The sequence below is a fragment of the Populus alba genome, chromosome 17, assembly GCF_005239225.2.
Source record: "Populus alba chromosome 17, ASM523922v2, whole genome shotgun sequence".
NCBI lineage: Eukaryota > Viridiplantae > Streptophyta > Magnoliopsida > Malpighiales > Salicaceae > Populus > Populus alba.
In genome coordinates this window covers 19,527,914-19,542,694 of record NC_133300.1, presented here as the reverse complement: position 1 = coordinate 19,542,694, position 14,781 = coordinate 19,527,914, and the positions used below count along the sequence as shown (strand labels likewise).

At 33.0% G+C, this 14,781-nt stretch overlaps 2 protein-coding genes across 2 annotated transcripts; one reads left to right on the top strand and one right to left on the bottom strand.

Moving 5' to 3' along the window:
* Positions 1-1,671: 1,671 nt before the first annotated feature.
* On the bottom strand, positions 1,672-3,416 carry LOC118031773 (protein ALTERED XYLOGLUCAN 9). Its single transcript, XM_035036266.2, has one exon. The coding sequence runs from the start codon at positions 3,112-3,114 to the stop codon at positions 2,002-2,004; it is 1,113 nt and encodes a 370-aa protein (XP_034892157.1). The 5' UTR covers positions 3,115-3,416; the 3' UTR covers positions 1,672-2,001.
* Positions 3,417-3,972: 556 nt separating this feature from the next.
* On the top strand, positions 3,973-8,920 carry LOC118031776 (autophagy protein 5). The gene is made up of 7 exons (XM_035036270.2): positions 3,973-4,317; positions 4,657-4,723; positions 5,703-5,792; positions 6,624-6,711; positions 6,969-7,061; positions 7,703-7,831; positions 8,423-8,920. Exons 1-7 carry the CDS (start codon positions 4,091-4,093, stop codon positions 8,764-8,766), a joined length of 1,038 nt encoding a protein of 345 aa, XP_034892161.1. The 5' UTR covers positions 3,973-4,090; the 3' UTR covers positions 8,767-8,920.
* Positions 8,921-14,781: the final 5,861 nt, after the last annotated feature.

Sequence of the window (14,781 nt, the reverse complement as noted above, 5' to 3'; positions counted from 1 at the left end):
AGAAACTGTACACTAAATGTTTGCTTGCTGATAATTAAGAATTAAACAAACCGCTATCACAATGAAACAACAGATTTCTGGCAATGGTATATTAACTCTCACCACTTCTTTTAACTTTCATGCAGTTGGGAATGAAAATTGGTTTAGTTCCGAACGCAAGGGGTGGGCTATCTAGTCAATGACTGTAAGATAATCGAAACAAAGCGCAATCTTGCATATGTGATAAAAGATTTCTCTCTATATATATAAAAAAATGATCTGCATCAACAGAAGTCACCAAGTCCTGTCAAGCTCTGTTAGAAAAATACCGAAAGGTTTTAGTGCTTTATGCAATCAAAGCAAATTCCTTTTCTTTGGTGTGGACGCATATGGTGCATTTGAGCTCGTATTTGTTCTGTTTTTCTTATTTCTAGTTTTGTGGCATTGATTTTTGGTTCTATGTAACCTGGTAGAACTTCAGCAGCGTATTAGCACTACCCAGAAAGAAAAAAATCAGAGATCAAAACTAAAACAAAAGTTGTTCAAATATGGTTCAATGCTTCTTATTAAAAGAGATGTGTGGTTCGGACTGCAGTAAAACAGAGGCTAGAATAATTTCGAAGAAAAAGTATTTATGAGATGTTGTAACTTCACAAAGTAGATTTCTGGCGTTTTCTACCTGGTTTATAACTTCAGAGGCTAACATATTCCAGTTTCAGCAAACGGGACGTATCATTCATGAATGAACAGGAGATTGAACCTTTCTTCTACAAGCTCATCACTACTACTCTATCGCTGAACTATAAACACTCAAGCACATGCATTGAAATTTAAACTTAAACGCCCAGGTAAACACACTCATCAATTGGGCTAAATCTAAGCTTGAGTTGTAGCAACTCTGCCAAATAGAAATACCTTAACCAGAATTATTCAAGGCATAGGTTGGGAGTTTTAGTGAAACACAAAGCAAAGACAGATCGATATAGAGGATAACCTACATCAAGCATATGCTCCACTAGGAATGCCAAACCAGATTAAACCATATTCAGAACAACCAATAAATGGATAAGATAGAAGATGGATGCATCAAGCATAGACTTGGCTAAGATTGCCAAACAAGATCAACAATAAATTGGAGCAATAAATAATATAATTGTAACAATTAAGTGTTTTGTTTAAATGGTTTTCTTAATAGCAATCGAGAGCATTAAATGCTTTAGGTTGAAATCCGACCCTGAAACAGTTAGGCCTGGCTGTTGAATTCAAATAAGTTATAGAGAGGTTGAATTTAAATAGGTAAGCAATCAAAATCACATATCTGGGAGCTGGAATGGGACAAAACAAGTGAACAAAGTGTAGACTACAAAGCTATACAACAACATTTGTTTATTTATTTTTAGTCACTGCAGACATGGCAGTAAGCAGTAACAACTAGGCTCACATTTGAGTGACCAGATAGGCATTCTTGTAAACTGAAAGCAACTAGTATCTTCTTGTTCTAATTTTAAGAACATTGTCAACTTGTAACGATAAAAATGCTACACAAGGAGGCATTTAGAAAGCCAGCATGAAAGGTTTCTCCAGAGAATTGGTAAATCAATAACAAGGGAACGGAAGAATACCAAATACGTTTATAAGATAGCTCTGAAACCATGTACACAACATTCAACTCCAGTACTAAGAAAAGCACACTCAAATCAAAGAAGACTCGGTTAACAGAGCTTTAATTGCTGGTAGTGCCAAAAAAACCATCTATTACTTTCCATACAAATCTTTCATGTCTGTAATGGCCATAGAATACAAGTATTGTGAATATTCAATATTCATTCACCTTAAAAAGAGAAATAAGAAAAAATGAATCTCAACAAGTAAGGCAAAAGATACAAACCTGGAACAGATTAAAGATGCAATACAGGAAGAAAAATCAGCCTCCTGTGTTTGTTGATCTACTACTCTAGATTAGTTCCGTAAAGTCTTTTTGTCTTTCCAGTGTGGGCTGTTCAGTTTTATTCAAATTCAAAACTATGAAGATCCAAGCTTCTGATGAGATTCAATAAGCAATGCATTTAACAGAATATGAACAGCAGCTTCATAAACAGTTCCATCATAATGCATCCCATCAATTGTACACTGCGGTCCACAATTCCAACTCAACGATTGAATATCCAACAGCAGAAGAGGACCACCATATCTGCGCAAGAGCCTACTATTATGCAGTGCACTATCATAAGCATGACACATTTCATCATTCATCTTCTCCCTCTTCTCCTCTGTATTCAACATCCCATTTATCAAAATTGGCATCCCAAGCCAAAACAGATGAGGAGATCTAACAGACACAGAACCCGTCACAGGCCCATCCGTATCCAATTCTGGTGAAAACGGCAGCAAGGAAACCACTGAACTCCTCAAATTCTCCAATGCAACATCATAATCTGATGCGTTGTTCACATGAAGCATATGCCACAACCCTGCTCCCATCACCAGAACATCAGGGTAAGTTCTATTCTGCTTAAACCCCATCATCAAACTTGTTAAATTAACAACATACGGAGCCCAAACAAAATCCAATTTCATACCAATCTCATCCACAACAATCTCATAATCACTATGCTTCTTATGCAAATCCCCCTTAATCATTCCCATCCTTTTCTCATCTAAAATCAAACTTAACAAAGATTGCACAGTCAACCGCGCTTGCGAGTCCCCTGCCACAACAACCCATGACCCATTAAGCAAATCCTTAACATCTCCCCTCCCCAACTTCTCAAAATCACAACCTTTCACCTTCCCATTTTTAGACCAATCCCATACCTTGTCATAATCAACAGTACCATCACCACTACTACTAATAAGACGAGGTTTAACATCCCAAACAACTTCATTAACTAAATTAATACAAGAATCCTCACGATTATCATAAACAACAACAGATTTAACTGAACTAACAAAATCAGAAACAGAAGGGAAATAAGGAGTCAAATGAACACCTACCGCAAGTGTAATGAAAAGGGCACCACTGAAAAACAACATCCTGTTTCTGCTTAAATGATAACCTGCCATTCCCATTGGCACAAATAACACCACACAAGCTGCCAATACTCCAATTTGTATACCACCTAACATAATTAGCATAAAATTTTGGTCTTTTTACTCTCTCTCTCTCTCTTCTCTCTCTCTCTCTCTTTCCTCTCAGATCTTTGATTCCATGGTTTGCTAATGATTCTTGAATGGAAAAAGAAATGGAGAAGCGGGTTTTTTCTTTATTGTTTAATGGGTTTGTTCTGGTTTTTGTTGCTGTTGTTGGTGCCTTGGTGGTAAAGACCAAGTGGTTTGGTGTGGGAAGATTTGTGAATGGTTAATGAAGGGAAAAGCAATGTTTTCTGGTTTATTGATGTGAATGGGACAACAACAGTTTTGTTTAGTTTTTCAGAAAATTTATTTTGATTGTTATTGATTTTTATCAAGTTATTGAACGTGAAGGAGGAATGGTTTATTATTTTAGAAATATTAAATTTCTAAAATAGTTACAAAAATTTTTATTTTATATTTTCTAAATTAAATATGTTTATAATTTTTCATTATAATCTAGAACATAATTTAATGACTATATTTTATCCAAATTCATTAATCCTTGAATTATGGGAATAATTAGTGTATTTTTTTTATAAAAAAAGGAAATTCATTATACCAACTAATTTAATTATACTGGTCAACATCAACAACTTAGTGTGTATTTAACAATTTCTCTCATTCCTTGTACTATGCATCATTCATGTATAAGCTACTTGTAACAATTAAAGAGTGCCCCAGGCTCTTTTTTTTTTTTTTTTGATTTATCATTAATTATATTTTAACTTGATCCGATCTCATCTGATAAATGTAAAAAATAGTTTAAAATAAATTTTGCATCTTAGATTCTAATATTTTTATATAGTCCAAAATTCGCCAGGCCTCGTGATGTAAAAAAAATATATATATTATATGGCCAAGTTGGGCCTTCAGATAGTTTGAGATAAGAAACGGGCTTTCAAGTTTCAGCTATCTGAAACTTGAAAGAGAAGAACTCGAGTCAGACTCAGAACAACCAAGGAAGCAAGCAGAAATCGAGATGATGGAGGCACAGAAATACGTATGGGAAGGAGCAATTCCATTACAAATTCATCTCCATGAATCAGAAATAACAAGCCTTCCACCACCATCTCCAGCATTAATCTTAGCACCTAGAATTGGTTACTTACCTCTGCTTCTTCCTCTTATTAAGCCTTACTTCTCTTCTACTCTCCCTCCTGGACAAGACACTATTTGGTTTGATTACAAAGGATTGCCTCTAAAATGGTAATTATTATAAGGATTTTGTGTGTTCTTCATTTTTTATTTTATTTTTTGCTTTTTTTGAGTTGTTTGAAGGGTGATAAAGAGACCCTTTTGAGAAAAAAGTTTTTTTTTTTATTGATTTAGTTAATATTAGCTCTAACCCATTATTTTGTTTGCGTCTTTTGTTAATTTAAGTGAAATAAAGAGCCCCTTTTGTGAGAAGTTGGTTTTTCGATTGTAGAGATTATTGTAGCTAATGGGTTTGGGAATTGTTCATTGGACTGAAATAGAAACTCAATTGGCAGAAAGTTGGCTTCTTTTGATTGATTTGGCTAATGGGTGTTTGTGAAATTTTTGCAGGTATATACCAACTGGGGTGCTTTTTGATCTTCTGTGTGCACAACCTGAAAGGCCTTGGAATTTGACGGTATGAGTCTTTTTTTTTTCTTTTTTTTTCACTGTTAGTTTGAGTGGGAAATTAGTATTAGGTTGATTGGATTGGCTTTTGTGCTGTTCGAGTTTTAGAAAGTGTGGAACTTTGAAGTTGGGAGAAGTGACTCATTGGTTATTAGCTTGTTTATGAAGAAAATGGTGTGGTTGATTGAGTTGAGTATTATTGATGGACAATGGGATTTCAACTATAGTACTTTCACTCAAAGGTTTGAAGTCCTTGGGGGAAAAAAAATTAATCTTGCAATTGATTTTCATATATAAATACGTGTTGTTTAGGATTCAGCTTTAGGACCTGCATTGCATTTAGGGGGTTTCAATTATTCTTTGCAATGTGGCCATCCCATGTTGATTCTTGTGTGTTTTCCTCCTTGCTGTCTCTACTATGATTGAATTTTGAAAACTATTTTTTGTTGAGATGCACCATGTTTGGTCAGCATGGCTTTGTTAAGGGGATCACATCATCTACTTGTTGCTTCATAGTTTCTTGCCTTGCTTTAGTGCATCTTATTGCTTGGATTTCTATGAAAAAGATGTTCCTTATTATGTGTGTGCCCTTTGCCTCTCTTCATTTTGCTGTAATCTGGCTTCTTTTTTAACAAATTTGGTTTTCTATATTCCTTTTAAGTGCCACATTTTTGTTCTATGTATCAAATTGTCTGTACATCGTTGGTTGCTTTTGAAGACTTCTTTTGCTGTCATTGGCCCTTATGACTGGTTTAGAATTTATACTCTGGTCTGTTTGTAAGTAGTTTCCTATTGCTAATTGTCTTTGCTATCATAGTTTGGTGTGTGACTAACCGTTCTCTCTTTGACCATTTAGTTCTTGTACTGATTTTCTTAATTAATAATAATGATTTTATTATCAAATAAAAAGAAAAGGTTGCTCTTTTTCCTTTTGTTGTGCGATTATTTTATGAATTATTAATTTTCAGTATTTGGTTCTATTTCTGCAGGTACATTTTAGAGGCTATCCTAGTAATTTGTTGATTCCTTGCGAAGGTGAAGAGTCTGTAAAGTGGAGCTTTATTAATTCACTGAAAGAGGTTAGTATACCACTCCTGTATAATGATATATTTATGAAGCCTGTTATCTATTCATGCAAGTTACAGTGCCTTCTTCCAAGAAAACAATCGTCGTTGGTCACTGAGCACCAATCACATTTCATTTCACTAGTTTTAAAATTGTTGAAATTTGAAACTACCTTATAGTTCGGTTTTTAGCTTCTGCTTTTTTGGGATCTGTACTATTAATTAAAACCAAATTGAATCTATGTCCCTTGTTTGTGTTGAACTAGATACTTCCTTGCATCCTTTTTGTCAAGCTATAGCCATGTTTAAGCTTGGTTTGGTGTCTTCGGAAACTAGTGGAGCTAAACTTATAGACAGGGAGAGCTATAGATTTTTAATAATTATTTTTTAACACTATAATTTGATCCACATGATCACCAACCATTGTTCATGGAGTGCCAAGTGTAAACTATCTGTAAATTGTGTTTTGAACTCCTTATTAACCAAAAGATGAGTAGCGTAAATTAACATGTAACCAAGCAAATCAGAAAAGAAAAGGATTATATTATTTGCTATTACATATGTACTGTTTTCTGCATGCACAAGAACATATCCATCTTCTTTATTAAGTCGAAGACAAGTTATTATCAAGAAGAAAAGATTTGCAAAAGAAACCACTAGTTTTTTAATCTAGCATACCATCTCTATAAAACCTGAGCTGTATTCAGAATCCTCCTTATTGGATGTATATCTGGTAATGTTTTATATATTTTAATTCATGCGCTTTTTTCTTTGATCATAACTGGTAACTTGTTAGATTTAGGGTCTAGAAGTAAAATTCCTCAACTGTATTTGGTTATGCTACAGGCAGATTACATTATCAATGGAAATTGCAAGAATGTTATGCACATGTCTCAATCTGATCAAGTGGAGCTGTGGCATTCTGTCATGGATGGTATGTTGGTCTGTTAAGCAGTTTGTCTTATACTTTGTAATGCTCTGTCAAGTGGAGCTGTGGCACTCTGTTATGCAATGTGTCTTATACTTTGTAATGGAACAAAGTGGACTTTCTATAAGTTTTTTGGGTTCCTATTAGCTTCATCCTTTCACATTAGTCCTTGTTTCTATCTTTTGGCCATTGATTACCAGGGCTGCAATTTCAAGTAGTTATAGCCTTTTGTGTTCTTATCTGAAAGCTGCACTTCTTTGCAGGTAATTTGGAGAAATATATACGTGCATCTTCAAAGCTTAAACTTGGAACAGTCACCACTGATGAGGCAGATATGGTTGGACAAGTGAAGGCAGGTTAGCAAAATCAATACTTAAATTACAGAGTTCAATGTAGGTATCTGAATCGAGTGGAACTAAGAATATGTAAATAAGCTCTTGATTGTTGTTCATTATTAAGCTTGTGGATAAAGGTGCATTGGGAAGTGGATGGGAATATGAATATCTTCTTGCATACATTATTCTGAGAATTATCTTGTCAATTCATCACTTAAATGTAGTGTGCTCTGAAGGCATCTCACCTTGACCATGGCAATTTACTCACATGTAAAATATTTGTATGTTAAAACTTGAAAGAAATGTATTTACAGTCTATTAAACTTACCAGAAAGAAATGAAGCCAGACAATTTTAAGATATGAGAAGAAATGTAGAAGGCAATAACTCATTTGTTATGTAAGCTGCAAAAGAATTTGCACATCCATCCATGCATCACATGCATTCCTGGTTTTAAATTCCCATTTAACTTCAAATCTTGAGACATTTTATAGATGTCGGACAGCAATCTTGATATATTTTTTTAAAATTTCTTTTTTAACCTCTGATTTCACATTATTGGGCTAAAAAGGTTAAAATTTTACTTTCAGTTATGCAAATATATTTCTTGTTTCTCTTGCCTCTATTGAATTTTGATTGTGTTATTGTCATAGCTATTTTCAGGTAAAATTCCAGTTAGATTGTATGTTTGGAGTGTTAATGAGGATTTTGAAGATCTGGAAGATGCACCAGAAGTTGATAACTGGGATCAAATTTCTTATATAAATCGTCCTCTCGAAATTCACAAAGAAGGTAAGCCATGCTCCCTCGTCTGCTCTGATGATTCTGCTAATTTTGAATGTAATGACTTCTGCTGATTTGTCAGACCTTTTTCCCACTGCATCAAGGGATACAACAAGCGTAGAAATATGATGATAGTTAGAATTATTGATGTCCTTGAACAGTAAGCCTAAACATACAATGAATCTGCAAGAATCAAGCATATGTTAACAGTTCGTCTACATTAACTCTTAGATTAGTTTGAGCCCTTATAATCCCATGACTAGTTTCTTGGTTAGTCAACAGCTGAAATAATTTCCAAGATCTGTCATTGTTGATTGAAATGATCAGAAATGACCCCTCTTATAGTGGTCCCTGTATTTCTGTGTGATCACTGTTTCCATATGTTTGGCGGGGAGACATTTCTGAGGTCTAAGAATTTCCTGTAAACCATAATAATGTTTAGAAGCTTCAAGCTTGTAAATCCAACTGTACTGTGTCACTCTGTTGTCATGGTTGCTTATTTTTACAATGACCTTGAATCTTCTATTTCATGTGCTGCAAAGAGATGGTGACTTTCAGTGTCTTCTAGACTACATTTTTTTCATTTTTCTTGCACTGCAGGAAAACATTTCACCCTTCACGATGCACTGAAAAATCTCCTGCCAGAATTTTTTGGGGGCAAATCCTTGATCAATGATGAACCATGCATAGAAGAAGGTGAAGATGCACAGAAGGTTTCATCAGAAGATGTAGGCAGCAGTACAGGAGCTGAAGAGGGGAAAGAAATCTTTAACCAACCTGTGGAGTCTTGCTGCAACGATGCTGAAATCAAACTCGTCCGCATCCAAGGGATTGAACCAAGGATGGAAATACCTTTCTCTTGGGTGGTGAACAGCCTAAAGAATCCTGAGCACTTTCTTCATATCTGTGTTTGTGTCAAAGTTCCAAATCTAAATGCTGCATGATAAGAATCCTTGTTTTTCCATTGAACATTTTTATAGCTTGCAATTTGAGCGAGCTCTACTCTAAATTCAACCTCCAAAGAATGCAGTTGTATATAATTGTACAGGCAGTCACATTGGTAAATACGTTATGTCACATTTGCAATTCTTCTTTTAATTATGCTCTTCATTTCTTTCAAAATTCAATGTCATCGTGGGAGATAAAATCAGAGCTGTGATATATGACAACACACAGAGAAGAATTAATCGAGAGAGAGAGAGATTATGGAAGGGGGTAGTGTCACATATCAGGTCCCTGAGATAAAAAAAAGTTCAAATCGATCTCAATCTTTCCACACATCAGATCCCTGAGAAAAAAAGTTAACATATTTTTAACTAATCAGGCAACAAAAACAATCAATTCTAACATGGCCTTCTAAACAAAAATCTAGTTGTAACGAAAAAATATGAAATTTCTGCATCCAGTATGAGTAACTATTAAACGATACATGACAACGGTGCACGCTAGAAAATGCAGGTGAATCCGTCAAATGAGAGGAGACATTTATGGTAATCAATGCCATGGGCATCGCTTGGGGGTTTGGACATGGAAACAGCATAATTTTTGTAAGGATTTGGATGAGCTAATCCTAGGAATACCCTCTGAGGAAAAGATATCAATGGAGGAAACTTCAATTCAATGAGCACATGGATCCATTAAAAATTGTTTGAGGACCTTCAATCAGCCTTAGCAAAACCTGCTTGGACAAGATGCAAGGACAAGATTGAAGAACCTGGAGAGAGAGAGAAAAGCTGTCTTTTTCAGGTGTGTTTCTCAAAAATGTTAGAAAACCATCACTCTCATTTTTCTCCCAGGAAAAGAAAGCAGCAGCACCAACCACAACCAATGATTATGAACTCAAGACTAATCCATTACCAACTTTGGAGGCCATTCCCTTCGACCCCACAGCATTCACCAACTCAACCTGAACTCATCAGTGAGGTCTGAGTTTAAAACATACATTGACGCAGCCTGAACTTGATAATTAAGATTAAAAGGTAAAAAATAGGAAGACAGAAAAGGAAAAGGGTCTGAGAAACCCTAAACGCTGTCATAAATCTCATTTAAAGAGAACTCAACAGCGAGGTCTGAGTATAATATATAATTTCGCAGGGCAGGTAGGTATAATAACAATTAAAATGGAGTCCTTTGTCCCACTCCATGCAAAGAGCTGTACATACCCCCAACCTGAGAAAATTAAAGGTACCAACAAGGATCGAGCAGAAATACATTGTCAGGCTTGAATTTACAAACAAGAAGCCTGTATAGAGCTCTAGTATCATGTTTCGTCACTCTAACACAGATCATGGAAACAACAGGAAAACAAAAAATAACAAATATAATTAATAACGTTATAAATTTGCAAAGTATCTCAATCATTTACGGAAATTAAATATTTTTTAGTAATATAATATCCCATGTAGCCCAATTCTTGTAATATACATTTTCTTCTCTCTATATTCTCTGATTTCAACTCTTTTGATAGACTGCAAAATATCCTCTGGTAGAGGGAGATAATTGGCATCGAATGGAATAATGGATGATCAAAGTTGGACAGAGTCATATCAAGTGACAAGTATGAGCGAGAGTGATGGTTTTTTCTGACATCTGAAAGCAATTTTTTCAACGTAATGTTACGGAGTCAAGTAGCATTCACTGGTGATAGATTAGTCCTTAAAGCAACTAAATTTGGCTTGGTTAGGGAGGAGACGGTGATCCAGCTTGACGACGTCCGCATTTGGTTGACCAGCTGTATCTATCCATATGTCATCTCTTCCATACATGCTAGGAGCCTGGACTCATTAGAGGAAAGCACTCAGTGCCAGAACGAATTGTCACGTTCAAAGTATAAAGGGATCTAGCTGGTGCTGCTAGTATATATCAGGGGCCAGATAAAATCATGCCATGAAATGAAGAGACAAGCTCCTGGCAATGGTACCCACCATGGAAGTACCCTTCCAAGATTTCTAAGATTTGAGATTAATGGAGGCGTGTATGGTCGTGGATGAAGCAACTTAATTCGTAGCATGCCTATACCTGTTCGTCAGGAAGAGCAATGCGATGTTTTGTAGCATCTTCCATAGGCATGTGGACGTGAAGCTTTTGAAGGATATATATCATCCCTTCTCCTTCACATGCCCATTCTATCTATGATCTTAGGGTTGGGAGAAGTTCCATTGGAGAGACCCACATGTCCCTAGCTAGTCGCCCCCTACTCCAACGTTCAAAAAAAGTCTCCTCCGTTTCTCAGAGAGATCATTCGCTGGGTCCAATAAATGATTCACAGACCAATCCAAAGGTTTTTAGGTTTATGTTCATATCCTGCCTGAATGGCCGAACCCCATGGCAGATTGATTGGTACAGGTCAAGATTTCGAAGCTATTTTATTAAGAATTAATGAAGCGAGCAATAATTGTTTTTTAAAGTTTTTTTTTATTTAAAAATATATTAAAATAATAATATTATTTTTTATATTAATATATTAAAATAATATGAAAATATCTAGAAAAAATAATTTAAAATAGATGACGCTCAAAGAGTGAATTATAAGAGATATAAAATTAATTTCAACCTCTGCTATTTAATTTATCGGTTGCCTTTTGATGCTTAAAGTTGCATCCTTATATAGCACAATTAAACTCGAAGGAGTCATTTAGTGGATAAAGAGATTTACCCCCTTTTTTATTTTATTTTTAATTTAAATTTTAGTATCAATATTTAGTGAGATTTATTTCTTTTAATACACTAAACTGACATGAAAACGCTTAATTTCTGTATAAATTATAATTTAAAGATATCTCTCTAACTGTTAGAAAAAATAAAATAATCATTCAATCAGAAAATGTTACTGTTTGTTTTTTAAGCTAGCCACGCTTTTTTCAAATAAACTAATATTTTTTATTTTATATAAATTTTTAAATGAGTTTTGAATTATTTGGATACATTGATGTAAAAATTAAATTAAAAAAAACATTATTAAATTTAATATATTTTTAAAAGAAAAACAATATCTACGAAACATTATCAAAATCACAATCACAAGATAAAATTACTGTATAAGAATCTTTGTAACCAAATGCATAAAACAATAAAGAGGGAGCACTAGTACAAAAACTAGAAGACAAATGTTCATGTGAAGTTGGAAATTAAGGATAACTTTTGCAATCCACGCATGGATCATAATAAATCTCGAGTGGACATGTTCGGTTCTTGTCATGGTGGACGACTAGCTAATATATATGTTGGTTGGTGTATAGCTTCCATGCACTAACACTCAATAATTGAGCGAGATATATAATGCTTAATTAACAATAATATGAATTAATCCTTATTATCGTTAATTAAGTGTCCAAATTAATTAAGACGTGGCTTTCCATCTTTATGGTTGTTAGAACCTCGCATCACTTTGTTAGGTGAATATATTTGTTTTCTAAACATATAGAATAAAGCTACTAGATTTGGCCTACTACATGAGTACTCCGTGACAAGATTTAAGTCAAGAGTTGTTAGTTAAATTAATCGTTACTTTAATATTTATTTTTTAAAATTAAATTAAATTAAATTAATATTATTTTTTTAAAAAAATTAAATCAATTAAATTATAATTAGATAAATTTTTATCAAGATTTAATTAAAAACCTTGCATGGTCTAGGTTTTAGATTGATTGGTTGACTTTTTTTATGCCGAGTTTAATAACTCCTTTAGCATGGATAAGCCATCCACATTAAATTAAATTTGATGTATCCATTAAAAACAAATAAAAACTTTTTCATGATCTCGTATATTCAAGTTACCCCAGATGAAAATCTGGAAAGTATAATTCATTTACTTATTAAACTAAATCTTTTGAAAGGTTAAAAAAAATATCAATGAAATTCCAAGAGGTAGCTCAACTAATTAGATCTTGGGTTTATTTTTCCAATGATCATGAGTTTGAATCTCTTTAATCTATTAGAAATTTACATAGTTAATTTTAAAATTTATAAAATTAATTAAGAATACAAATATTTAGAATATCCATAATAATAAAAATAAAAAAAAGTGCCATTGAATGTTGTATTGGATCAATCATGAGAATTAACAAAAGAAAAAAAAAAAAAAAAAAAAAAAAGGAGGAATCATCACCTCACTCTTCTCCAATGTGAAGTGTGAAGAACAGACAGACAGAGGAAGAAAGAACACAAGATTGACAACTGGGAATTGAGGAGGGGAAGACCCTCAGCCATAAATCCCATGATCCATCCACCGCCCACGGAGGACTAAAGACAAAATGGTAGCCAGAGGCCAAGCAGTAGCTCTTGTTCCTCAAGTTTGCTTGTCAATGAAAGGTACACAGCCAATTACTTGGGCCTACATCACTTTACTACTCAGATTTCTAAACCTTTTGAGATATTCAATAAAGCCCATCTCCTCCATCATTGTCCTCCTGTGCTACAAGACACTCTTCCTTTTTTACCCTTACATCAAAGTAGACCAAAAAAAGGGGGGAAATAAAAAAATAATAATAGTAAAAACTCCACTTTAACCTTTGTCATTAAAGATGAGTTAAAAAAATTAAAAAATAAATTAAATTAAGAAAATTAAAAAGAAATAACCGAAAAAACCAAACCATAAAAAAAACTGATTGAACCAATTAAAATTTTGAAAAAACAAACAGGTTCAGTTCGGTTTTGATTCTTTAAACCTGAAATCGAAAAAAACCAAACCGAATCCAAATCAGAAAAAAAATCGAGTCAAATCAACCCAAAACCGAACTGAAACTGGCCGGTTTGAACTGGTTTTGGTTTGATTTCAATTTTTTTTAAATCGAATTTAATTATATATATATTTTTTTATAAAAAAAATCTGAAACAAAAAATAATTACCTCTAATTCCCATATATACTCATAGATTCAATGCTTGCTTTGGGCAGGACTCTTGCTGGCAGTACATGACACTCTCGAATCATAGATTGTAAAAAGATTGTGGCCTCGTAAAATTTATAGGGTAATTGTGTTTGTACTTGGCATGGCCTTGGCTGAATATAGACTAAAGTCTTTCACCTGTACAATAGAACGAGACTAATGAAAATAATTAAACAAGTTAAGGGGAAAAAAAAGCACCTCAAGAAAAATATTGTCTCATTTCAGTATGTGATTGGTATTATGATACGGTGTGTTTTTAAAAAATAAAATTACTTAAAAATATATTAAAATAATTTTTTTCAGATTTTTTTTTAATTTTTGATACTAAAATCATATTTATTTGCTGGAAAATAGTTTTTTTAAAAAAAGTGAATTCCGGAAAAGTGAATTATCTTCTGATATTTGGCAATGTAATAGAAAATAAGTTGAAAAACACTTTCTAGTGTTTAGTTATGTAATGAAAAATAAGCTAAAAAATAACTTATTAATGTTTTATTTTTTTCAAGTTTATTAAAATAATGAGGAACAAATCTTTCAAATTAAAAATTTCAATAAGAATGAAATTGAAAAAAAAATTCATAAATTATCTCAAATAAAATGAATAATAATCAAAATAATATAGATCAAATCTAAAAAATAAAAAAATTGAAAGATGAAAAAATTAAAATTAAAATAATTAACATTTCATAAATTATTTCAAATAAAATAAGTAACAATTAAAAAAATGGGGATCAGATTTGATAAATAAAAATTTTTAATTAAAAAATAATAAGAAAAAAGTAAATAATAATTATAAAAATGAGAACTAAAGTTAATATAAAAATTAAATTCTAAGGGATGAAATTAAAAAACAAATATTCAAACAAAATATATATAACAATCAAAAGTTTGAGAACCATATTTGATATAATCAACAAATAATATAACATTTCTAAATTTTTCACAACTTACAGAAAATGTTTTCCGCCCAAAATAAAAGAAAAACACTTTTCTGAAAATCAAGCTAAATTTTTCTTTGACTGGAAAGTGTTTTTTGTTGATCAATTTTTCTATTGGCAAACAAACACAAAAAA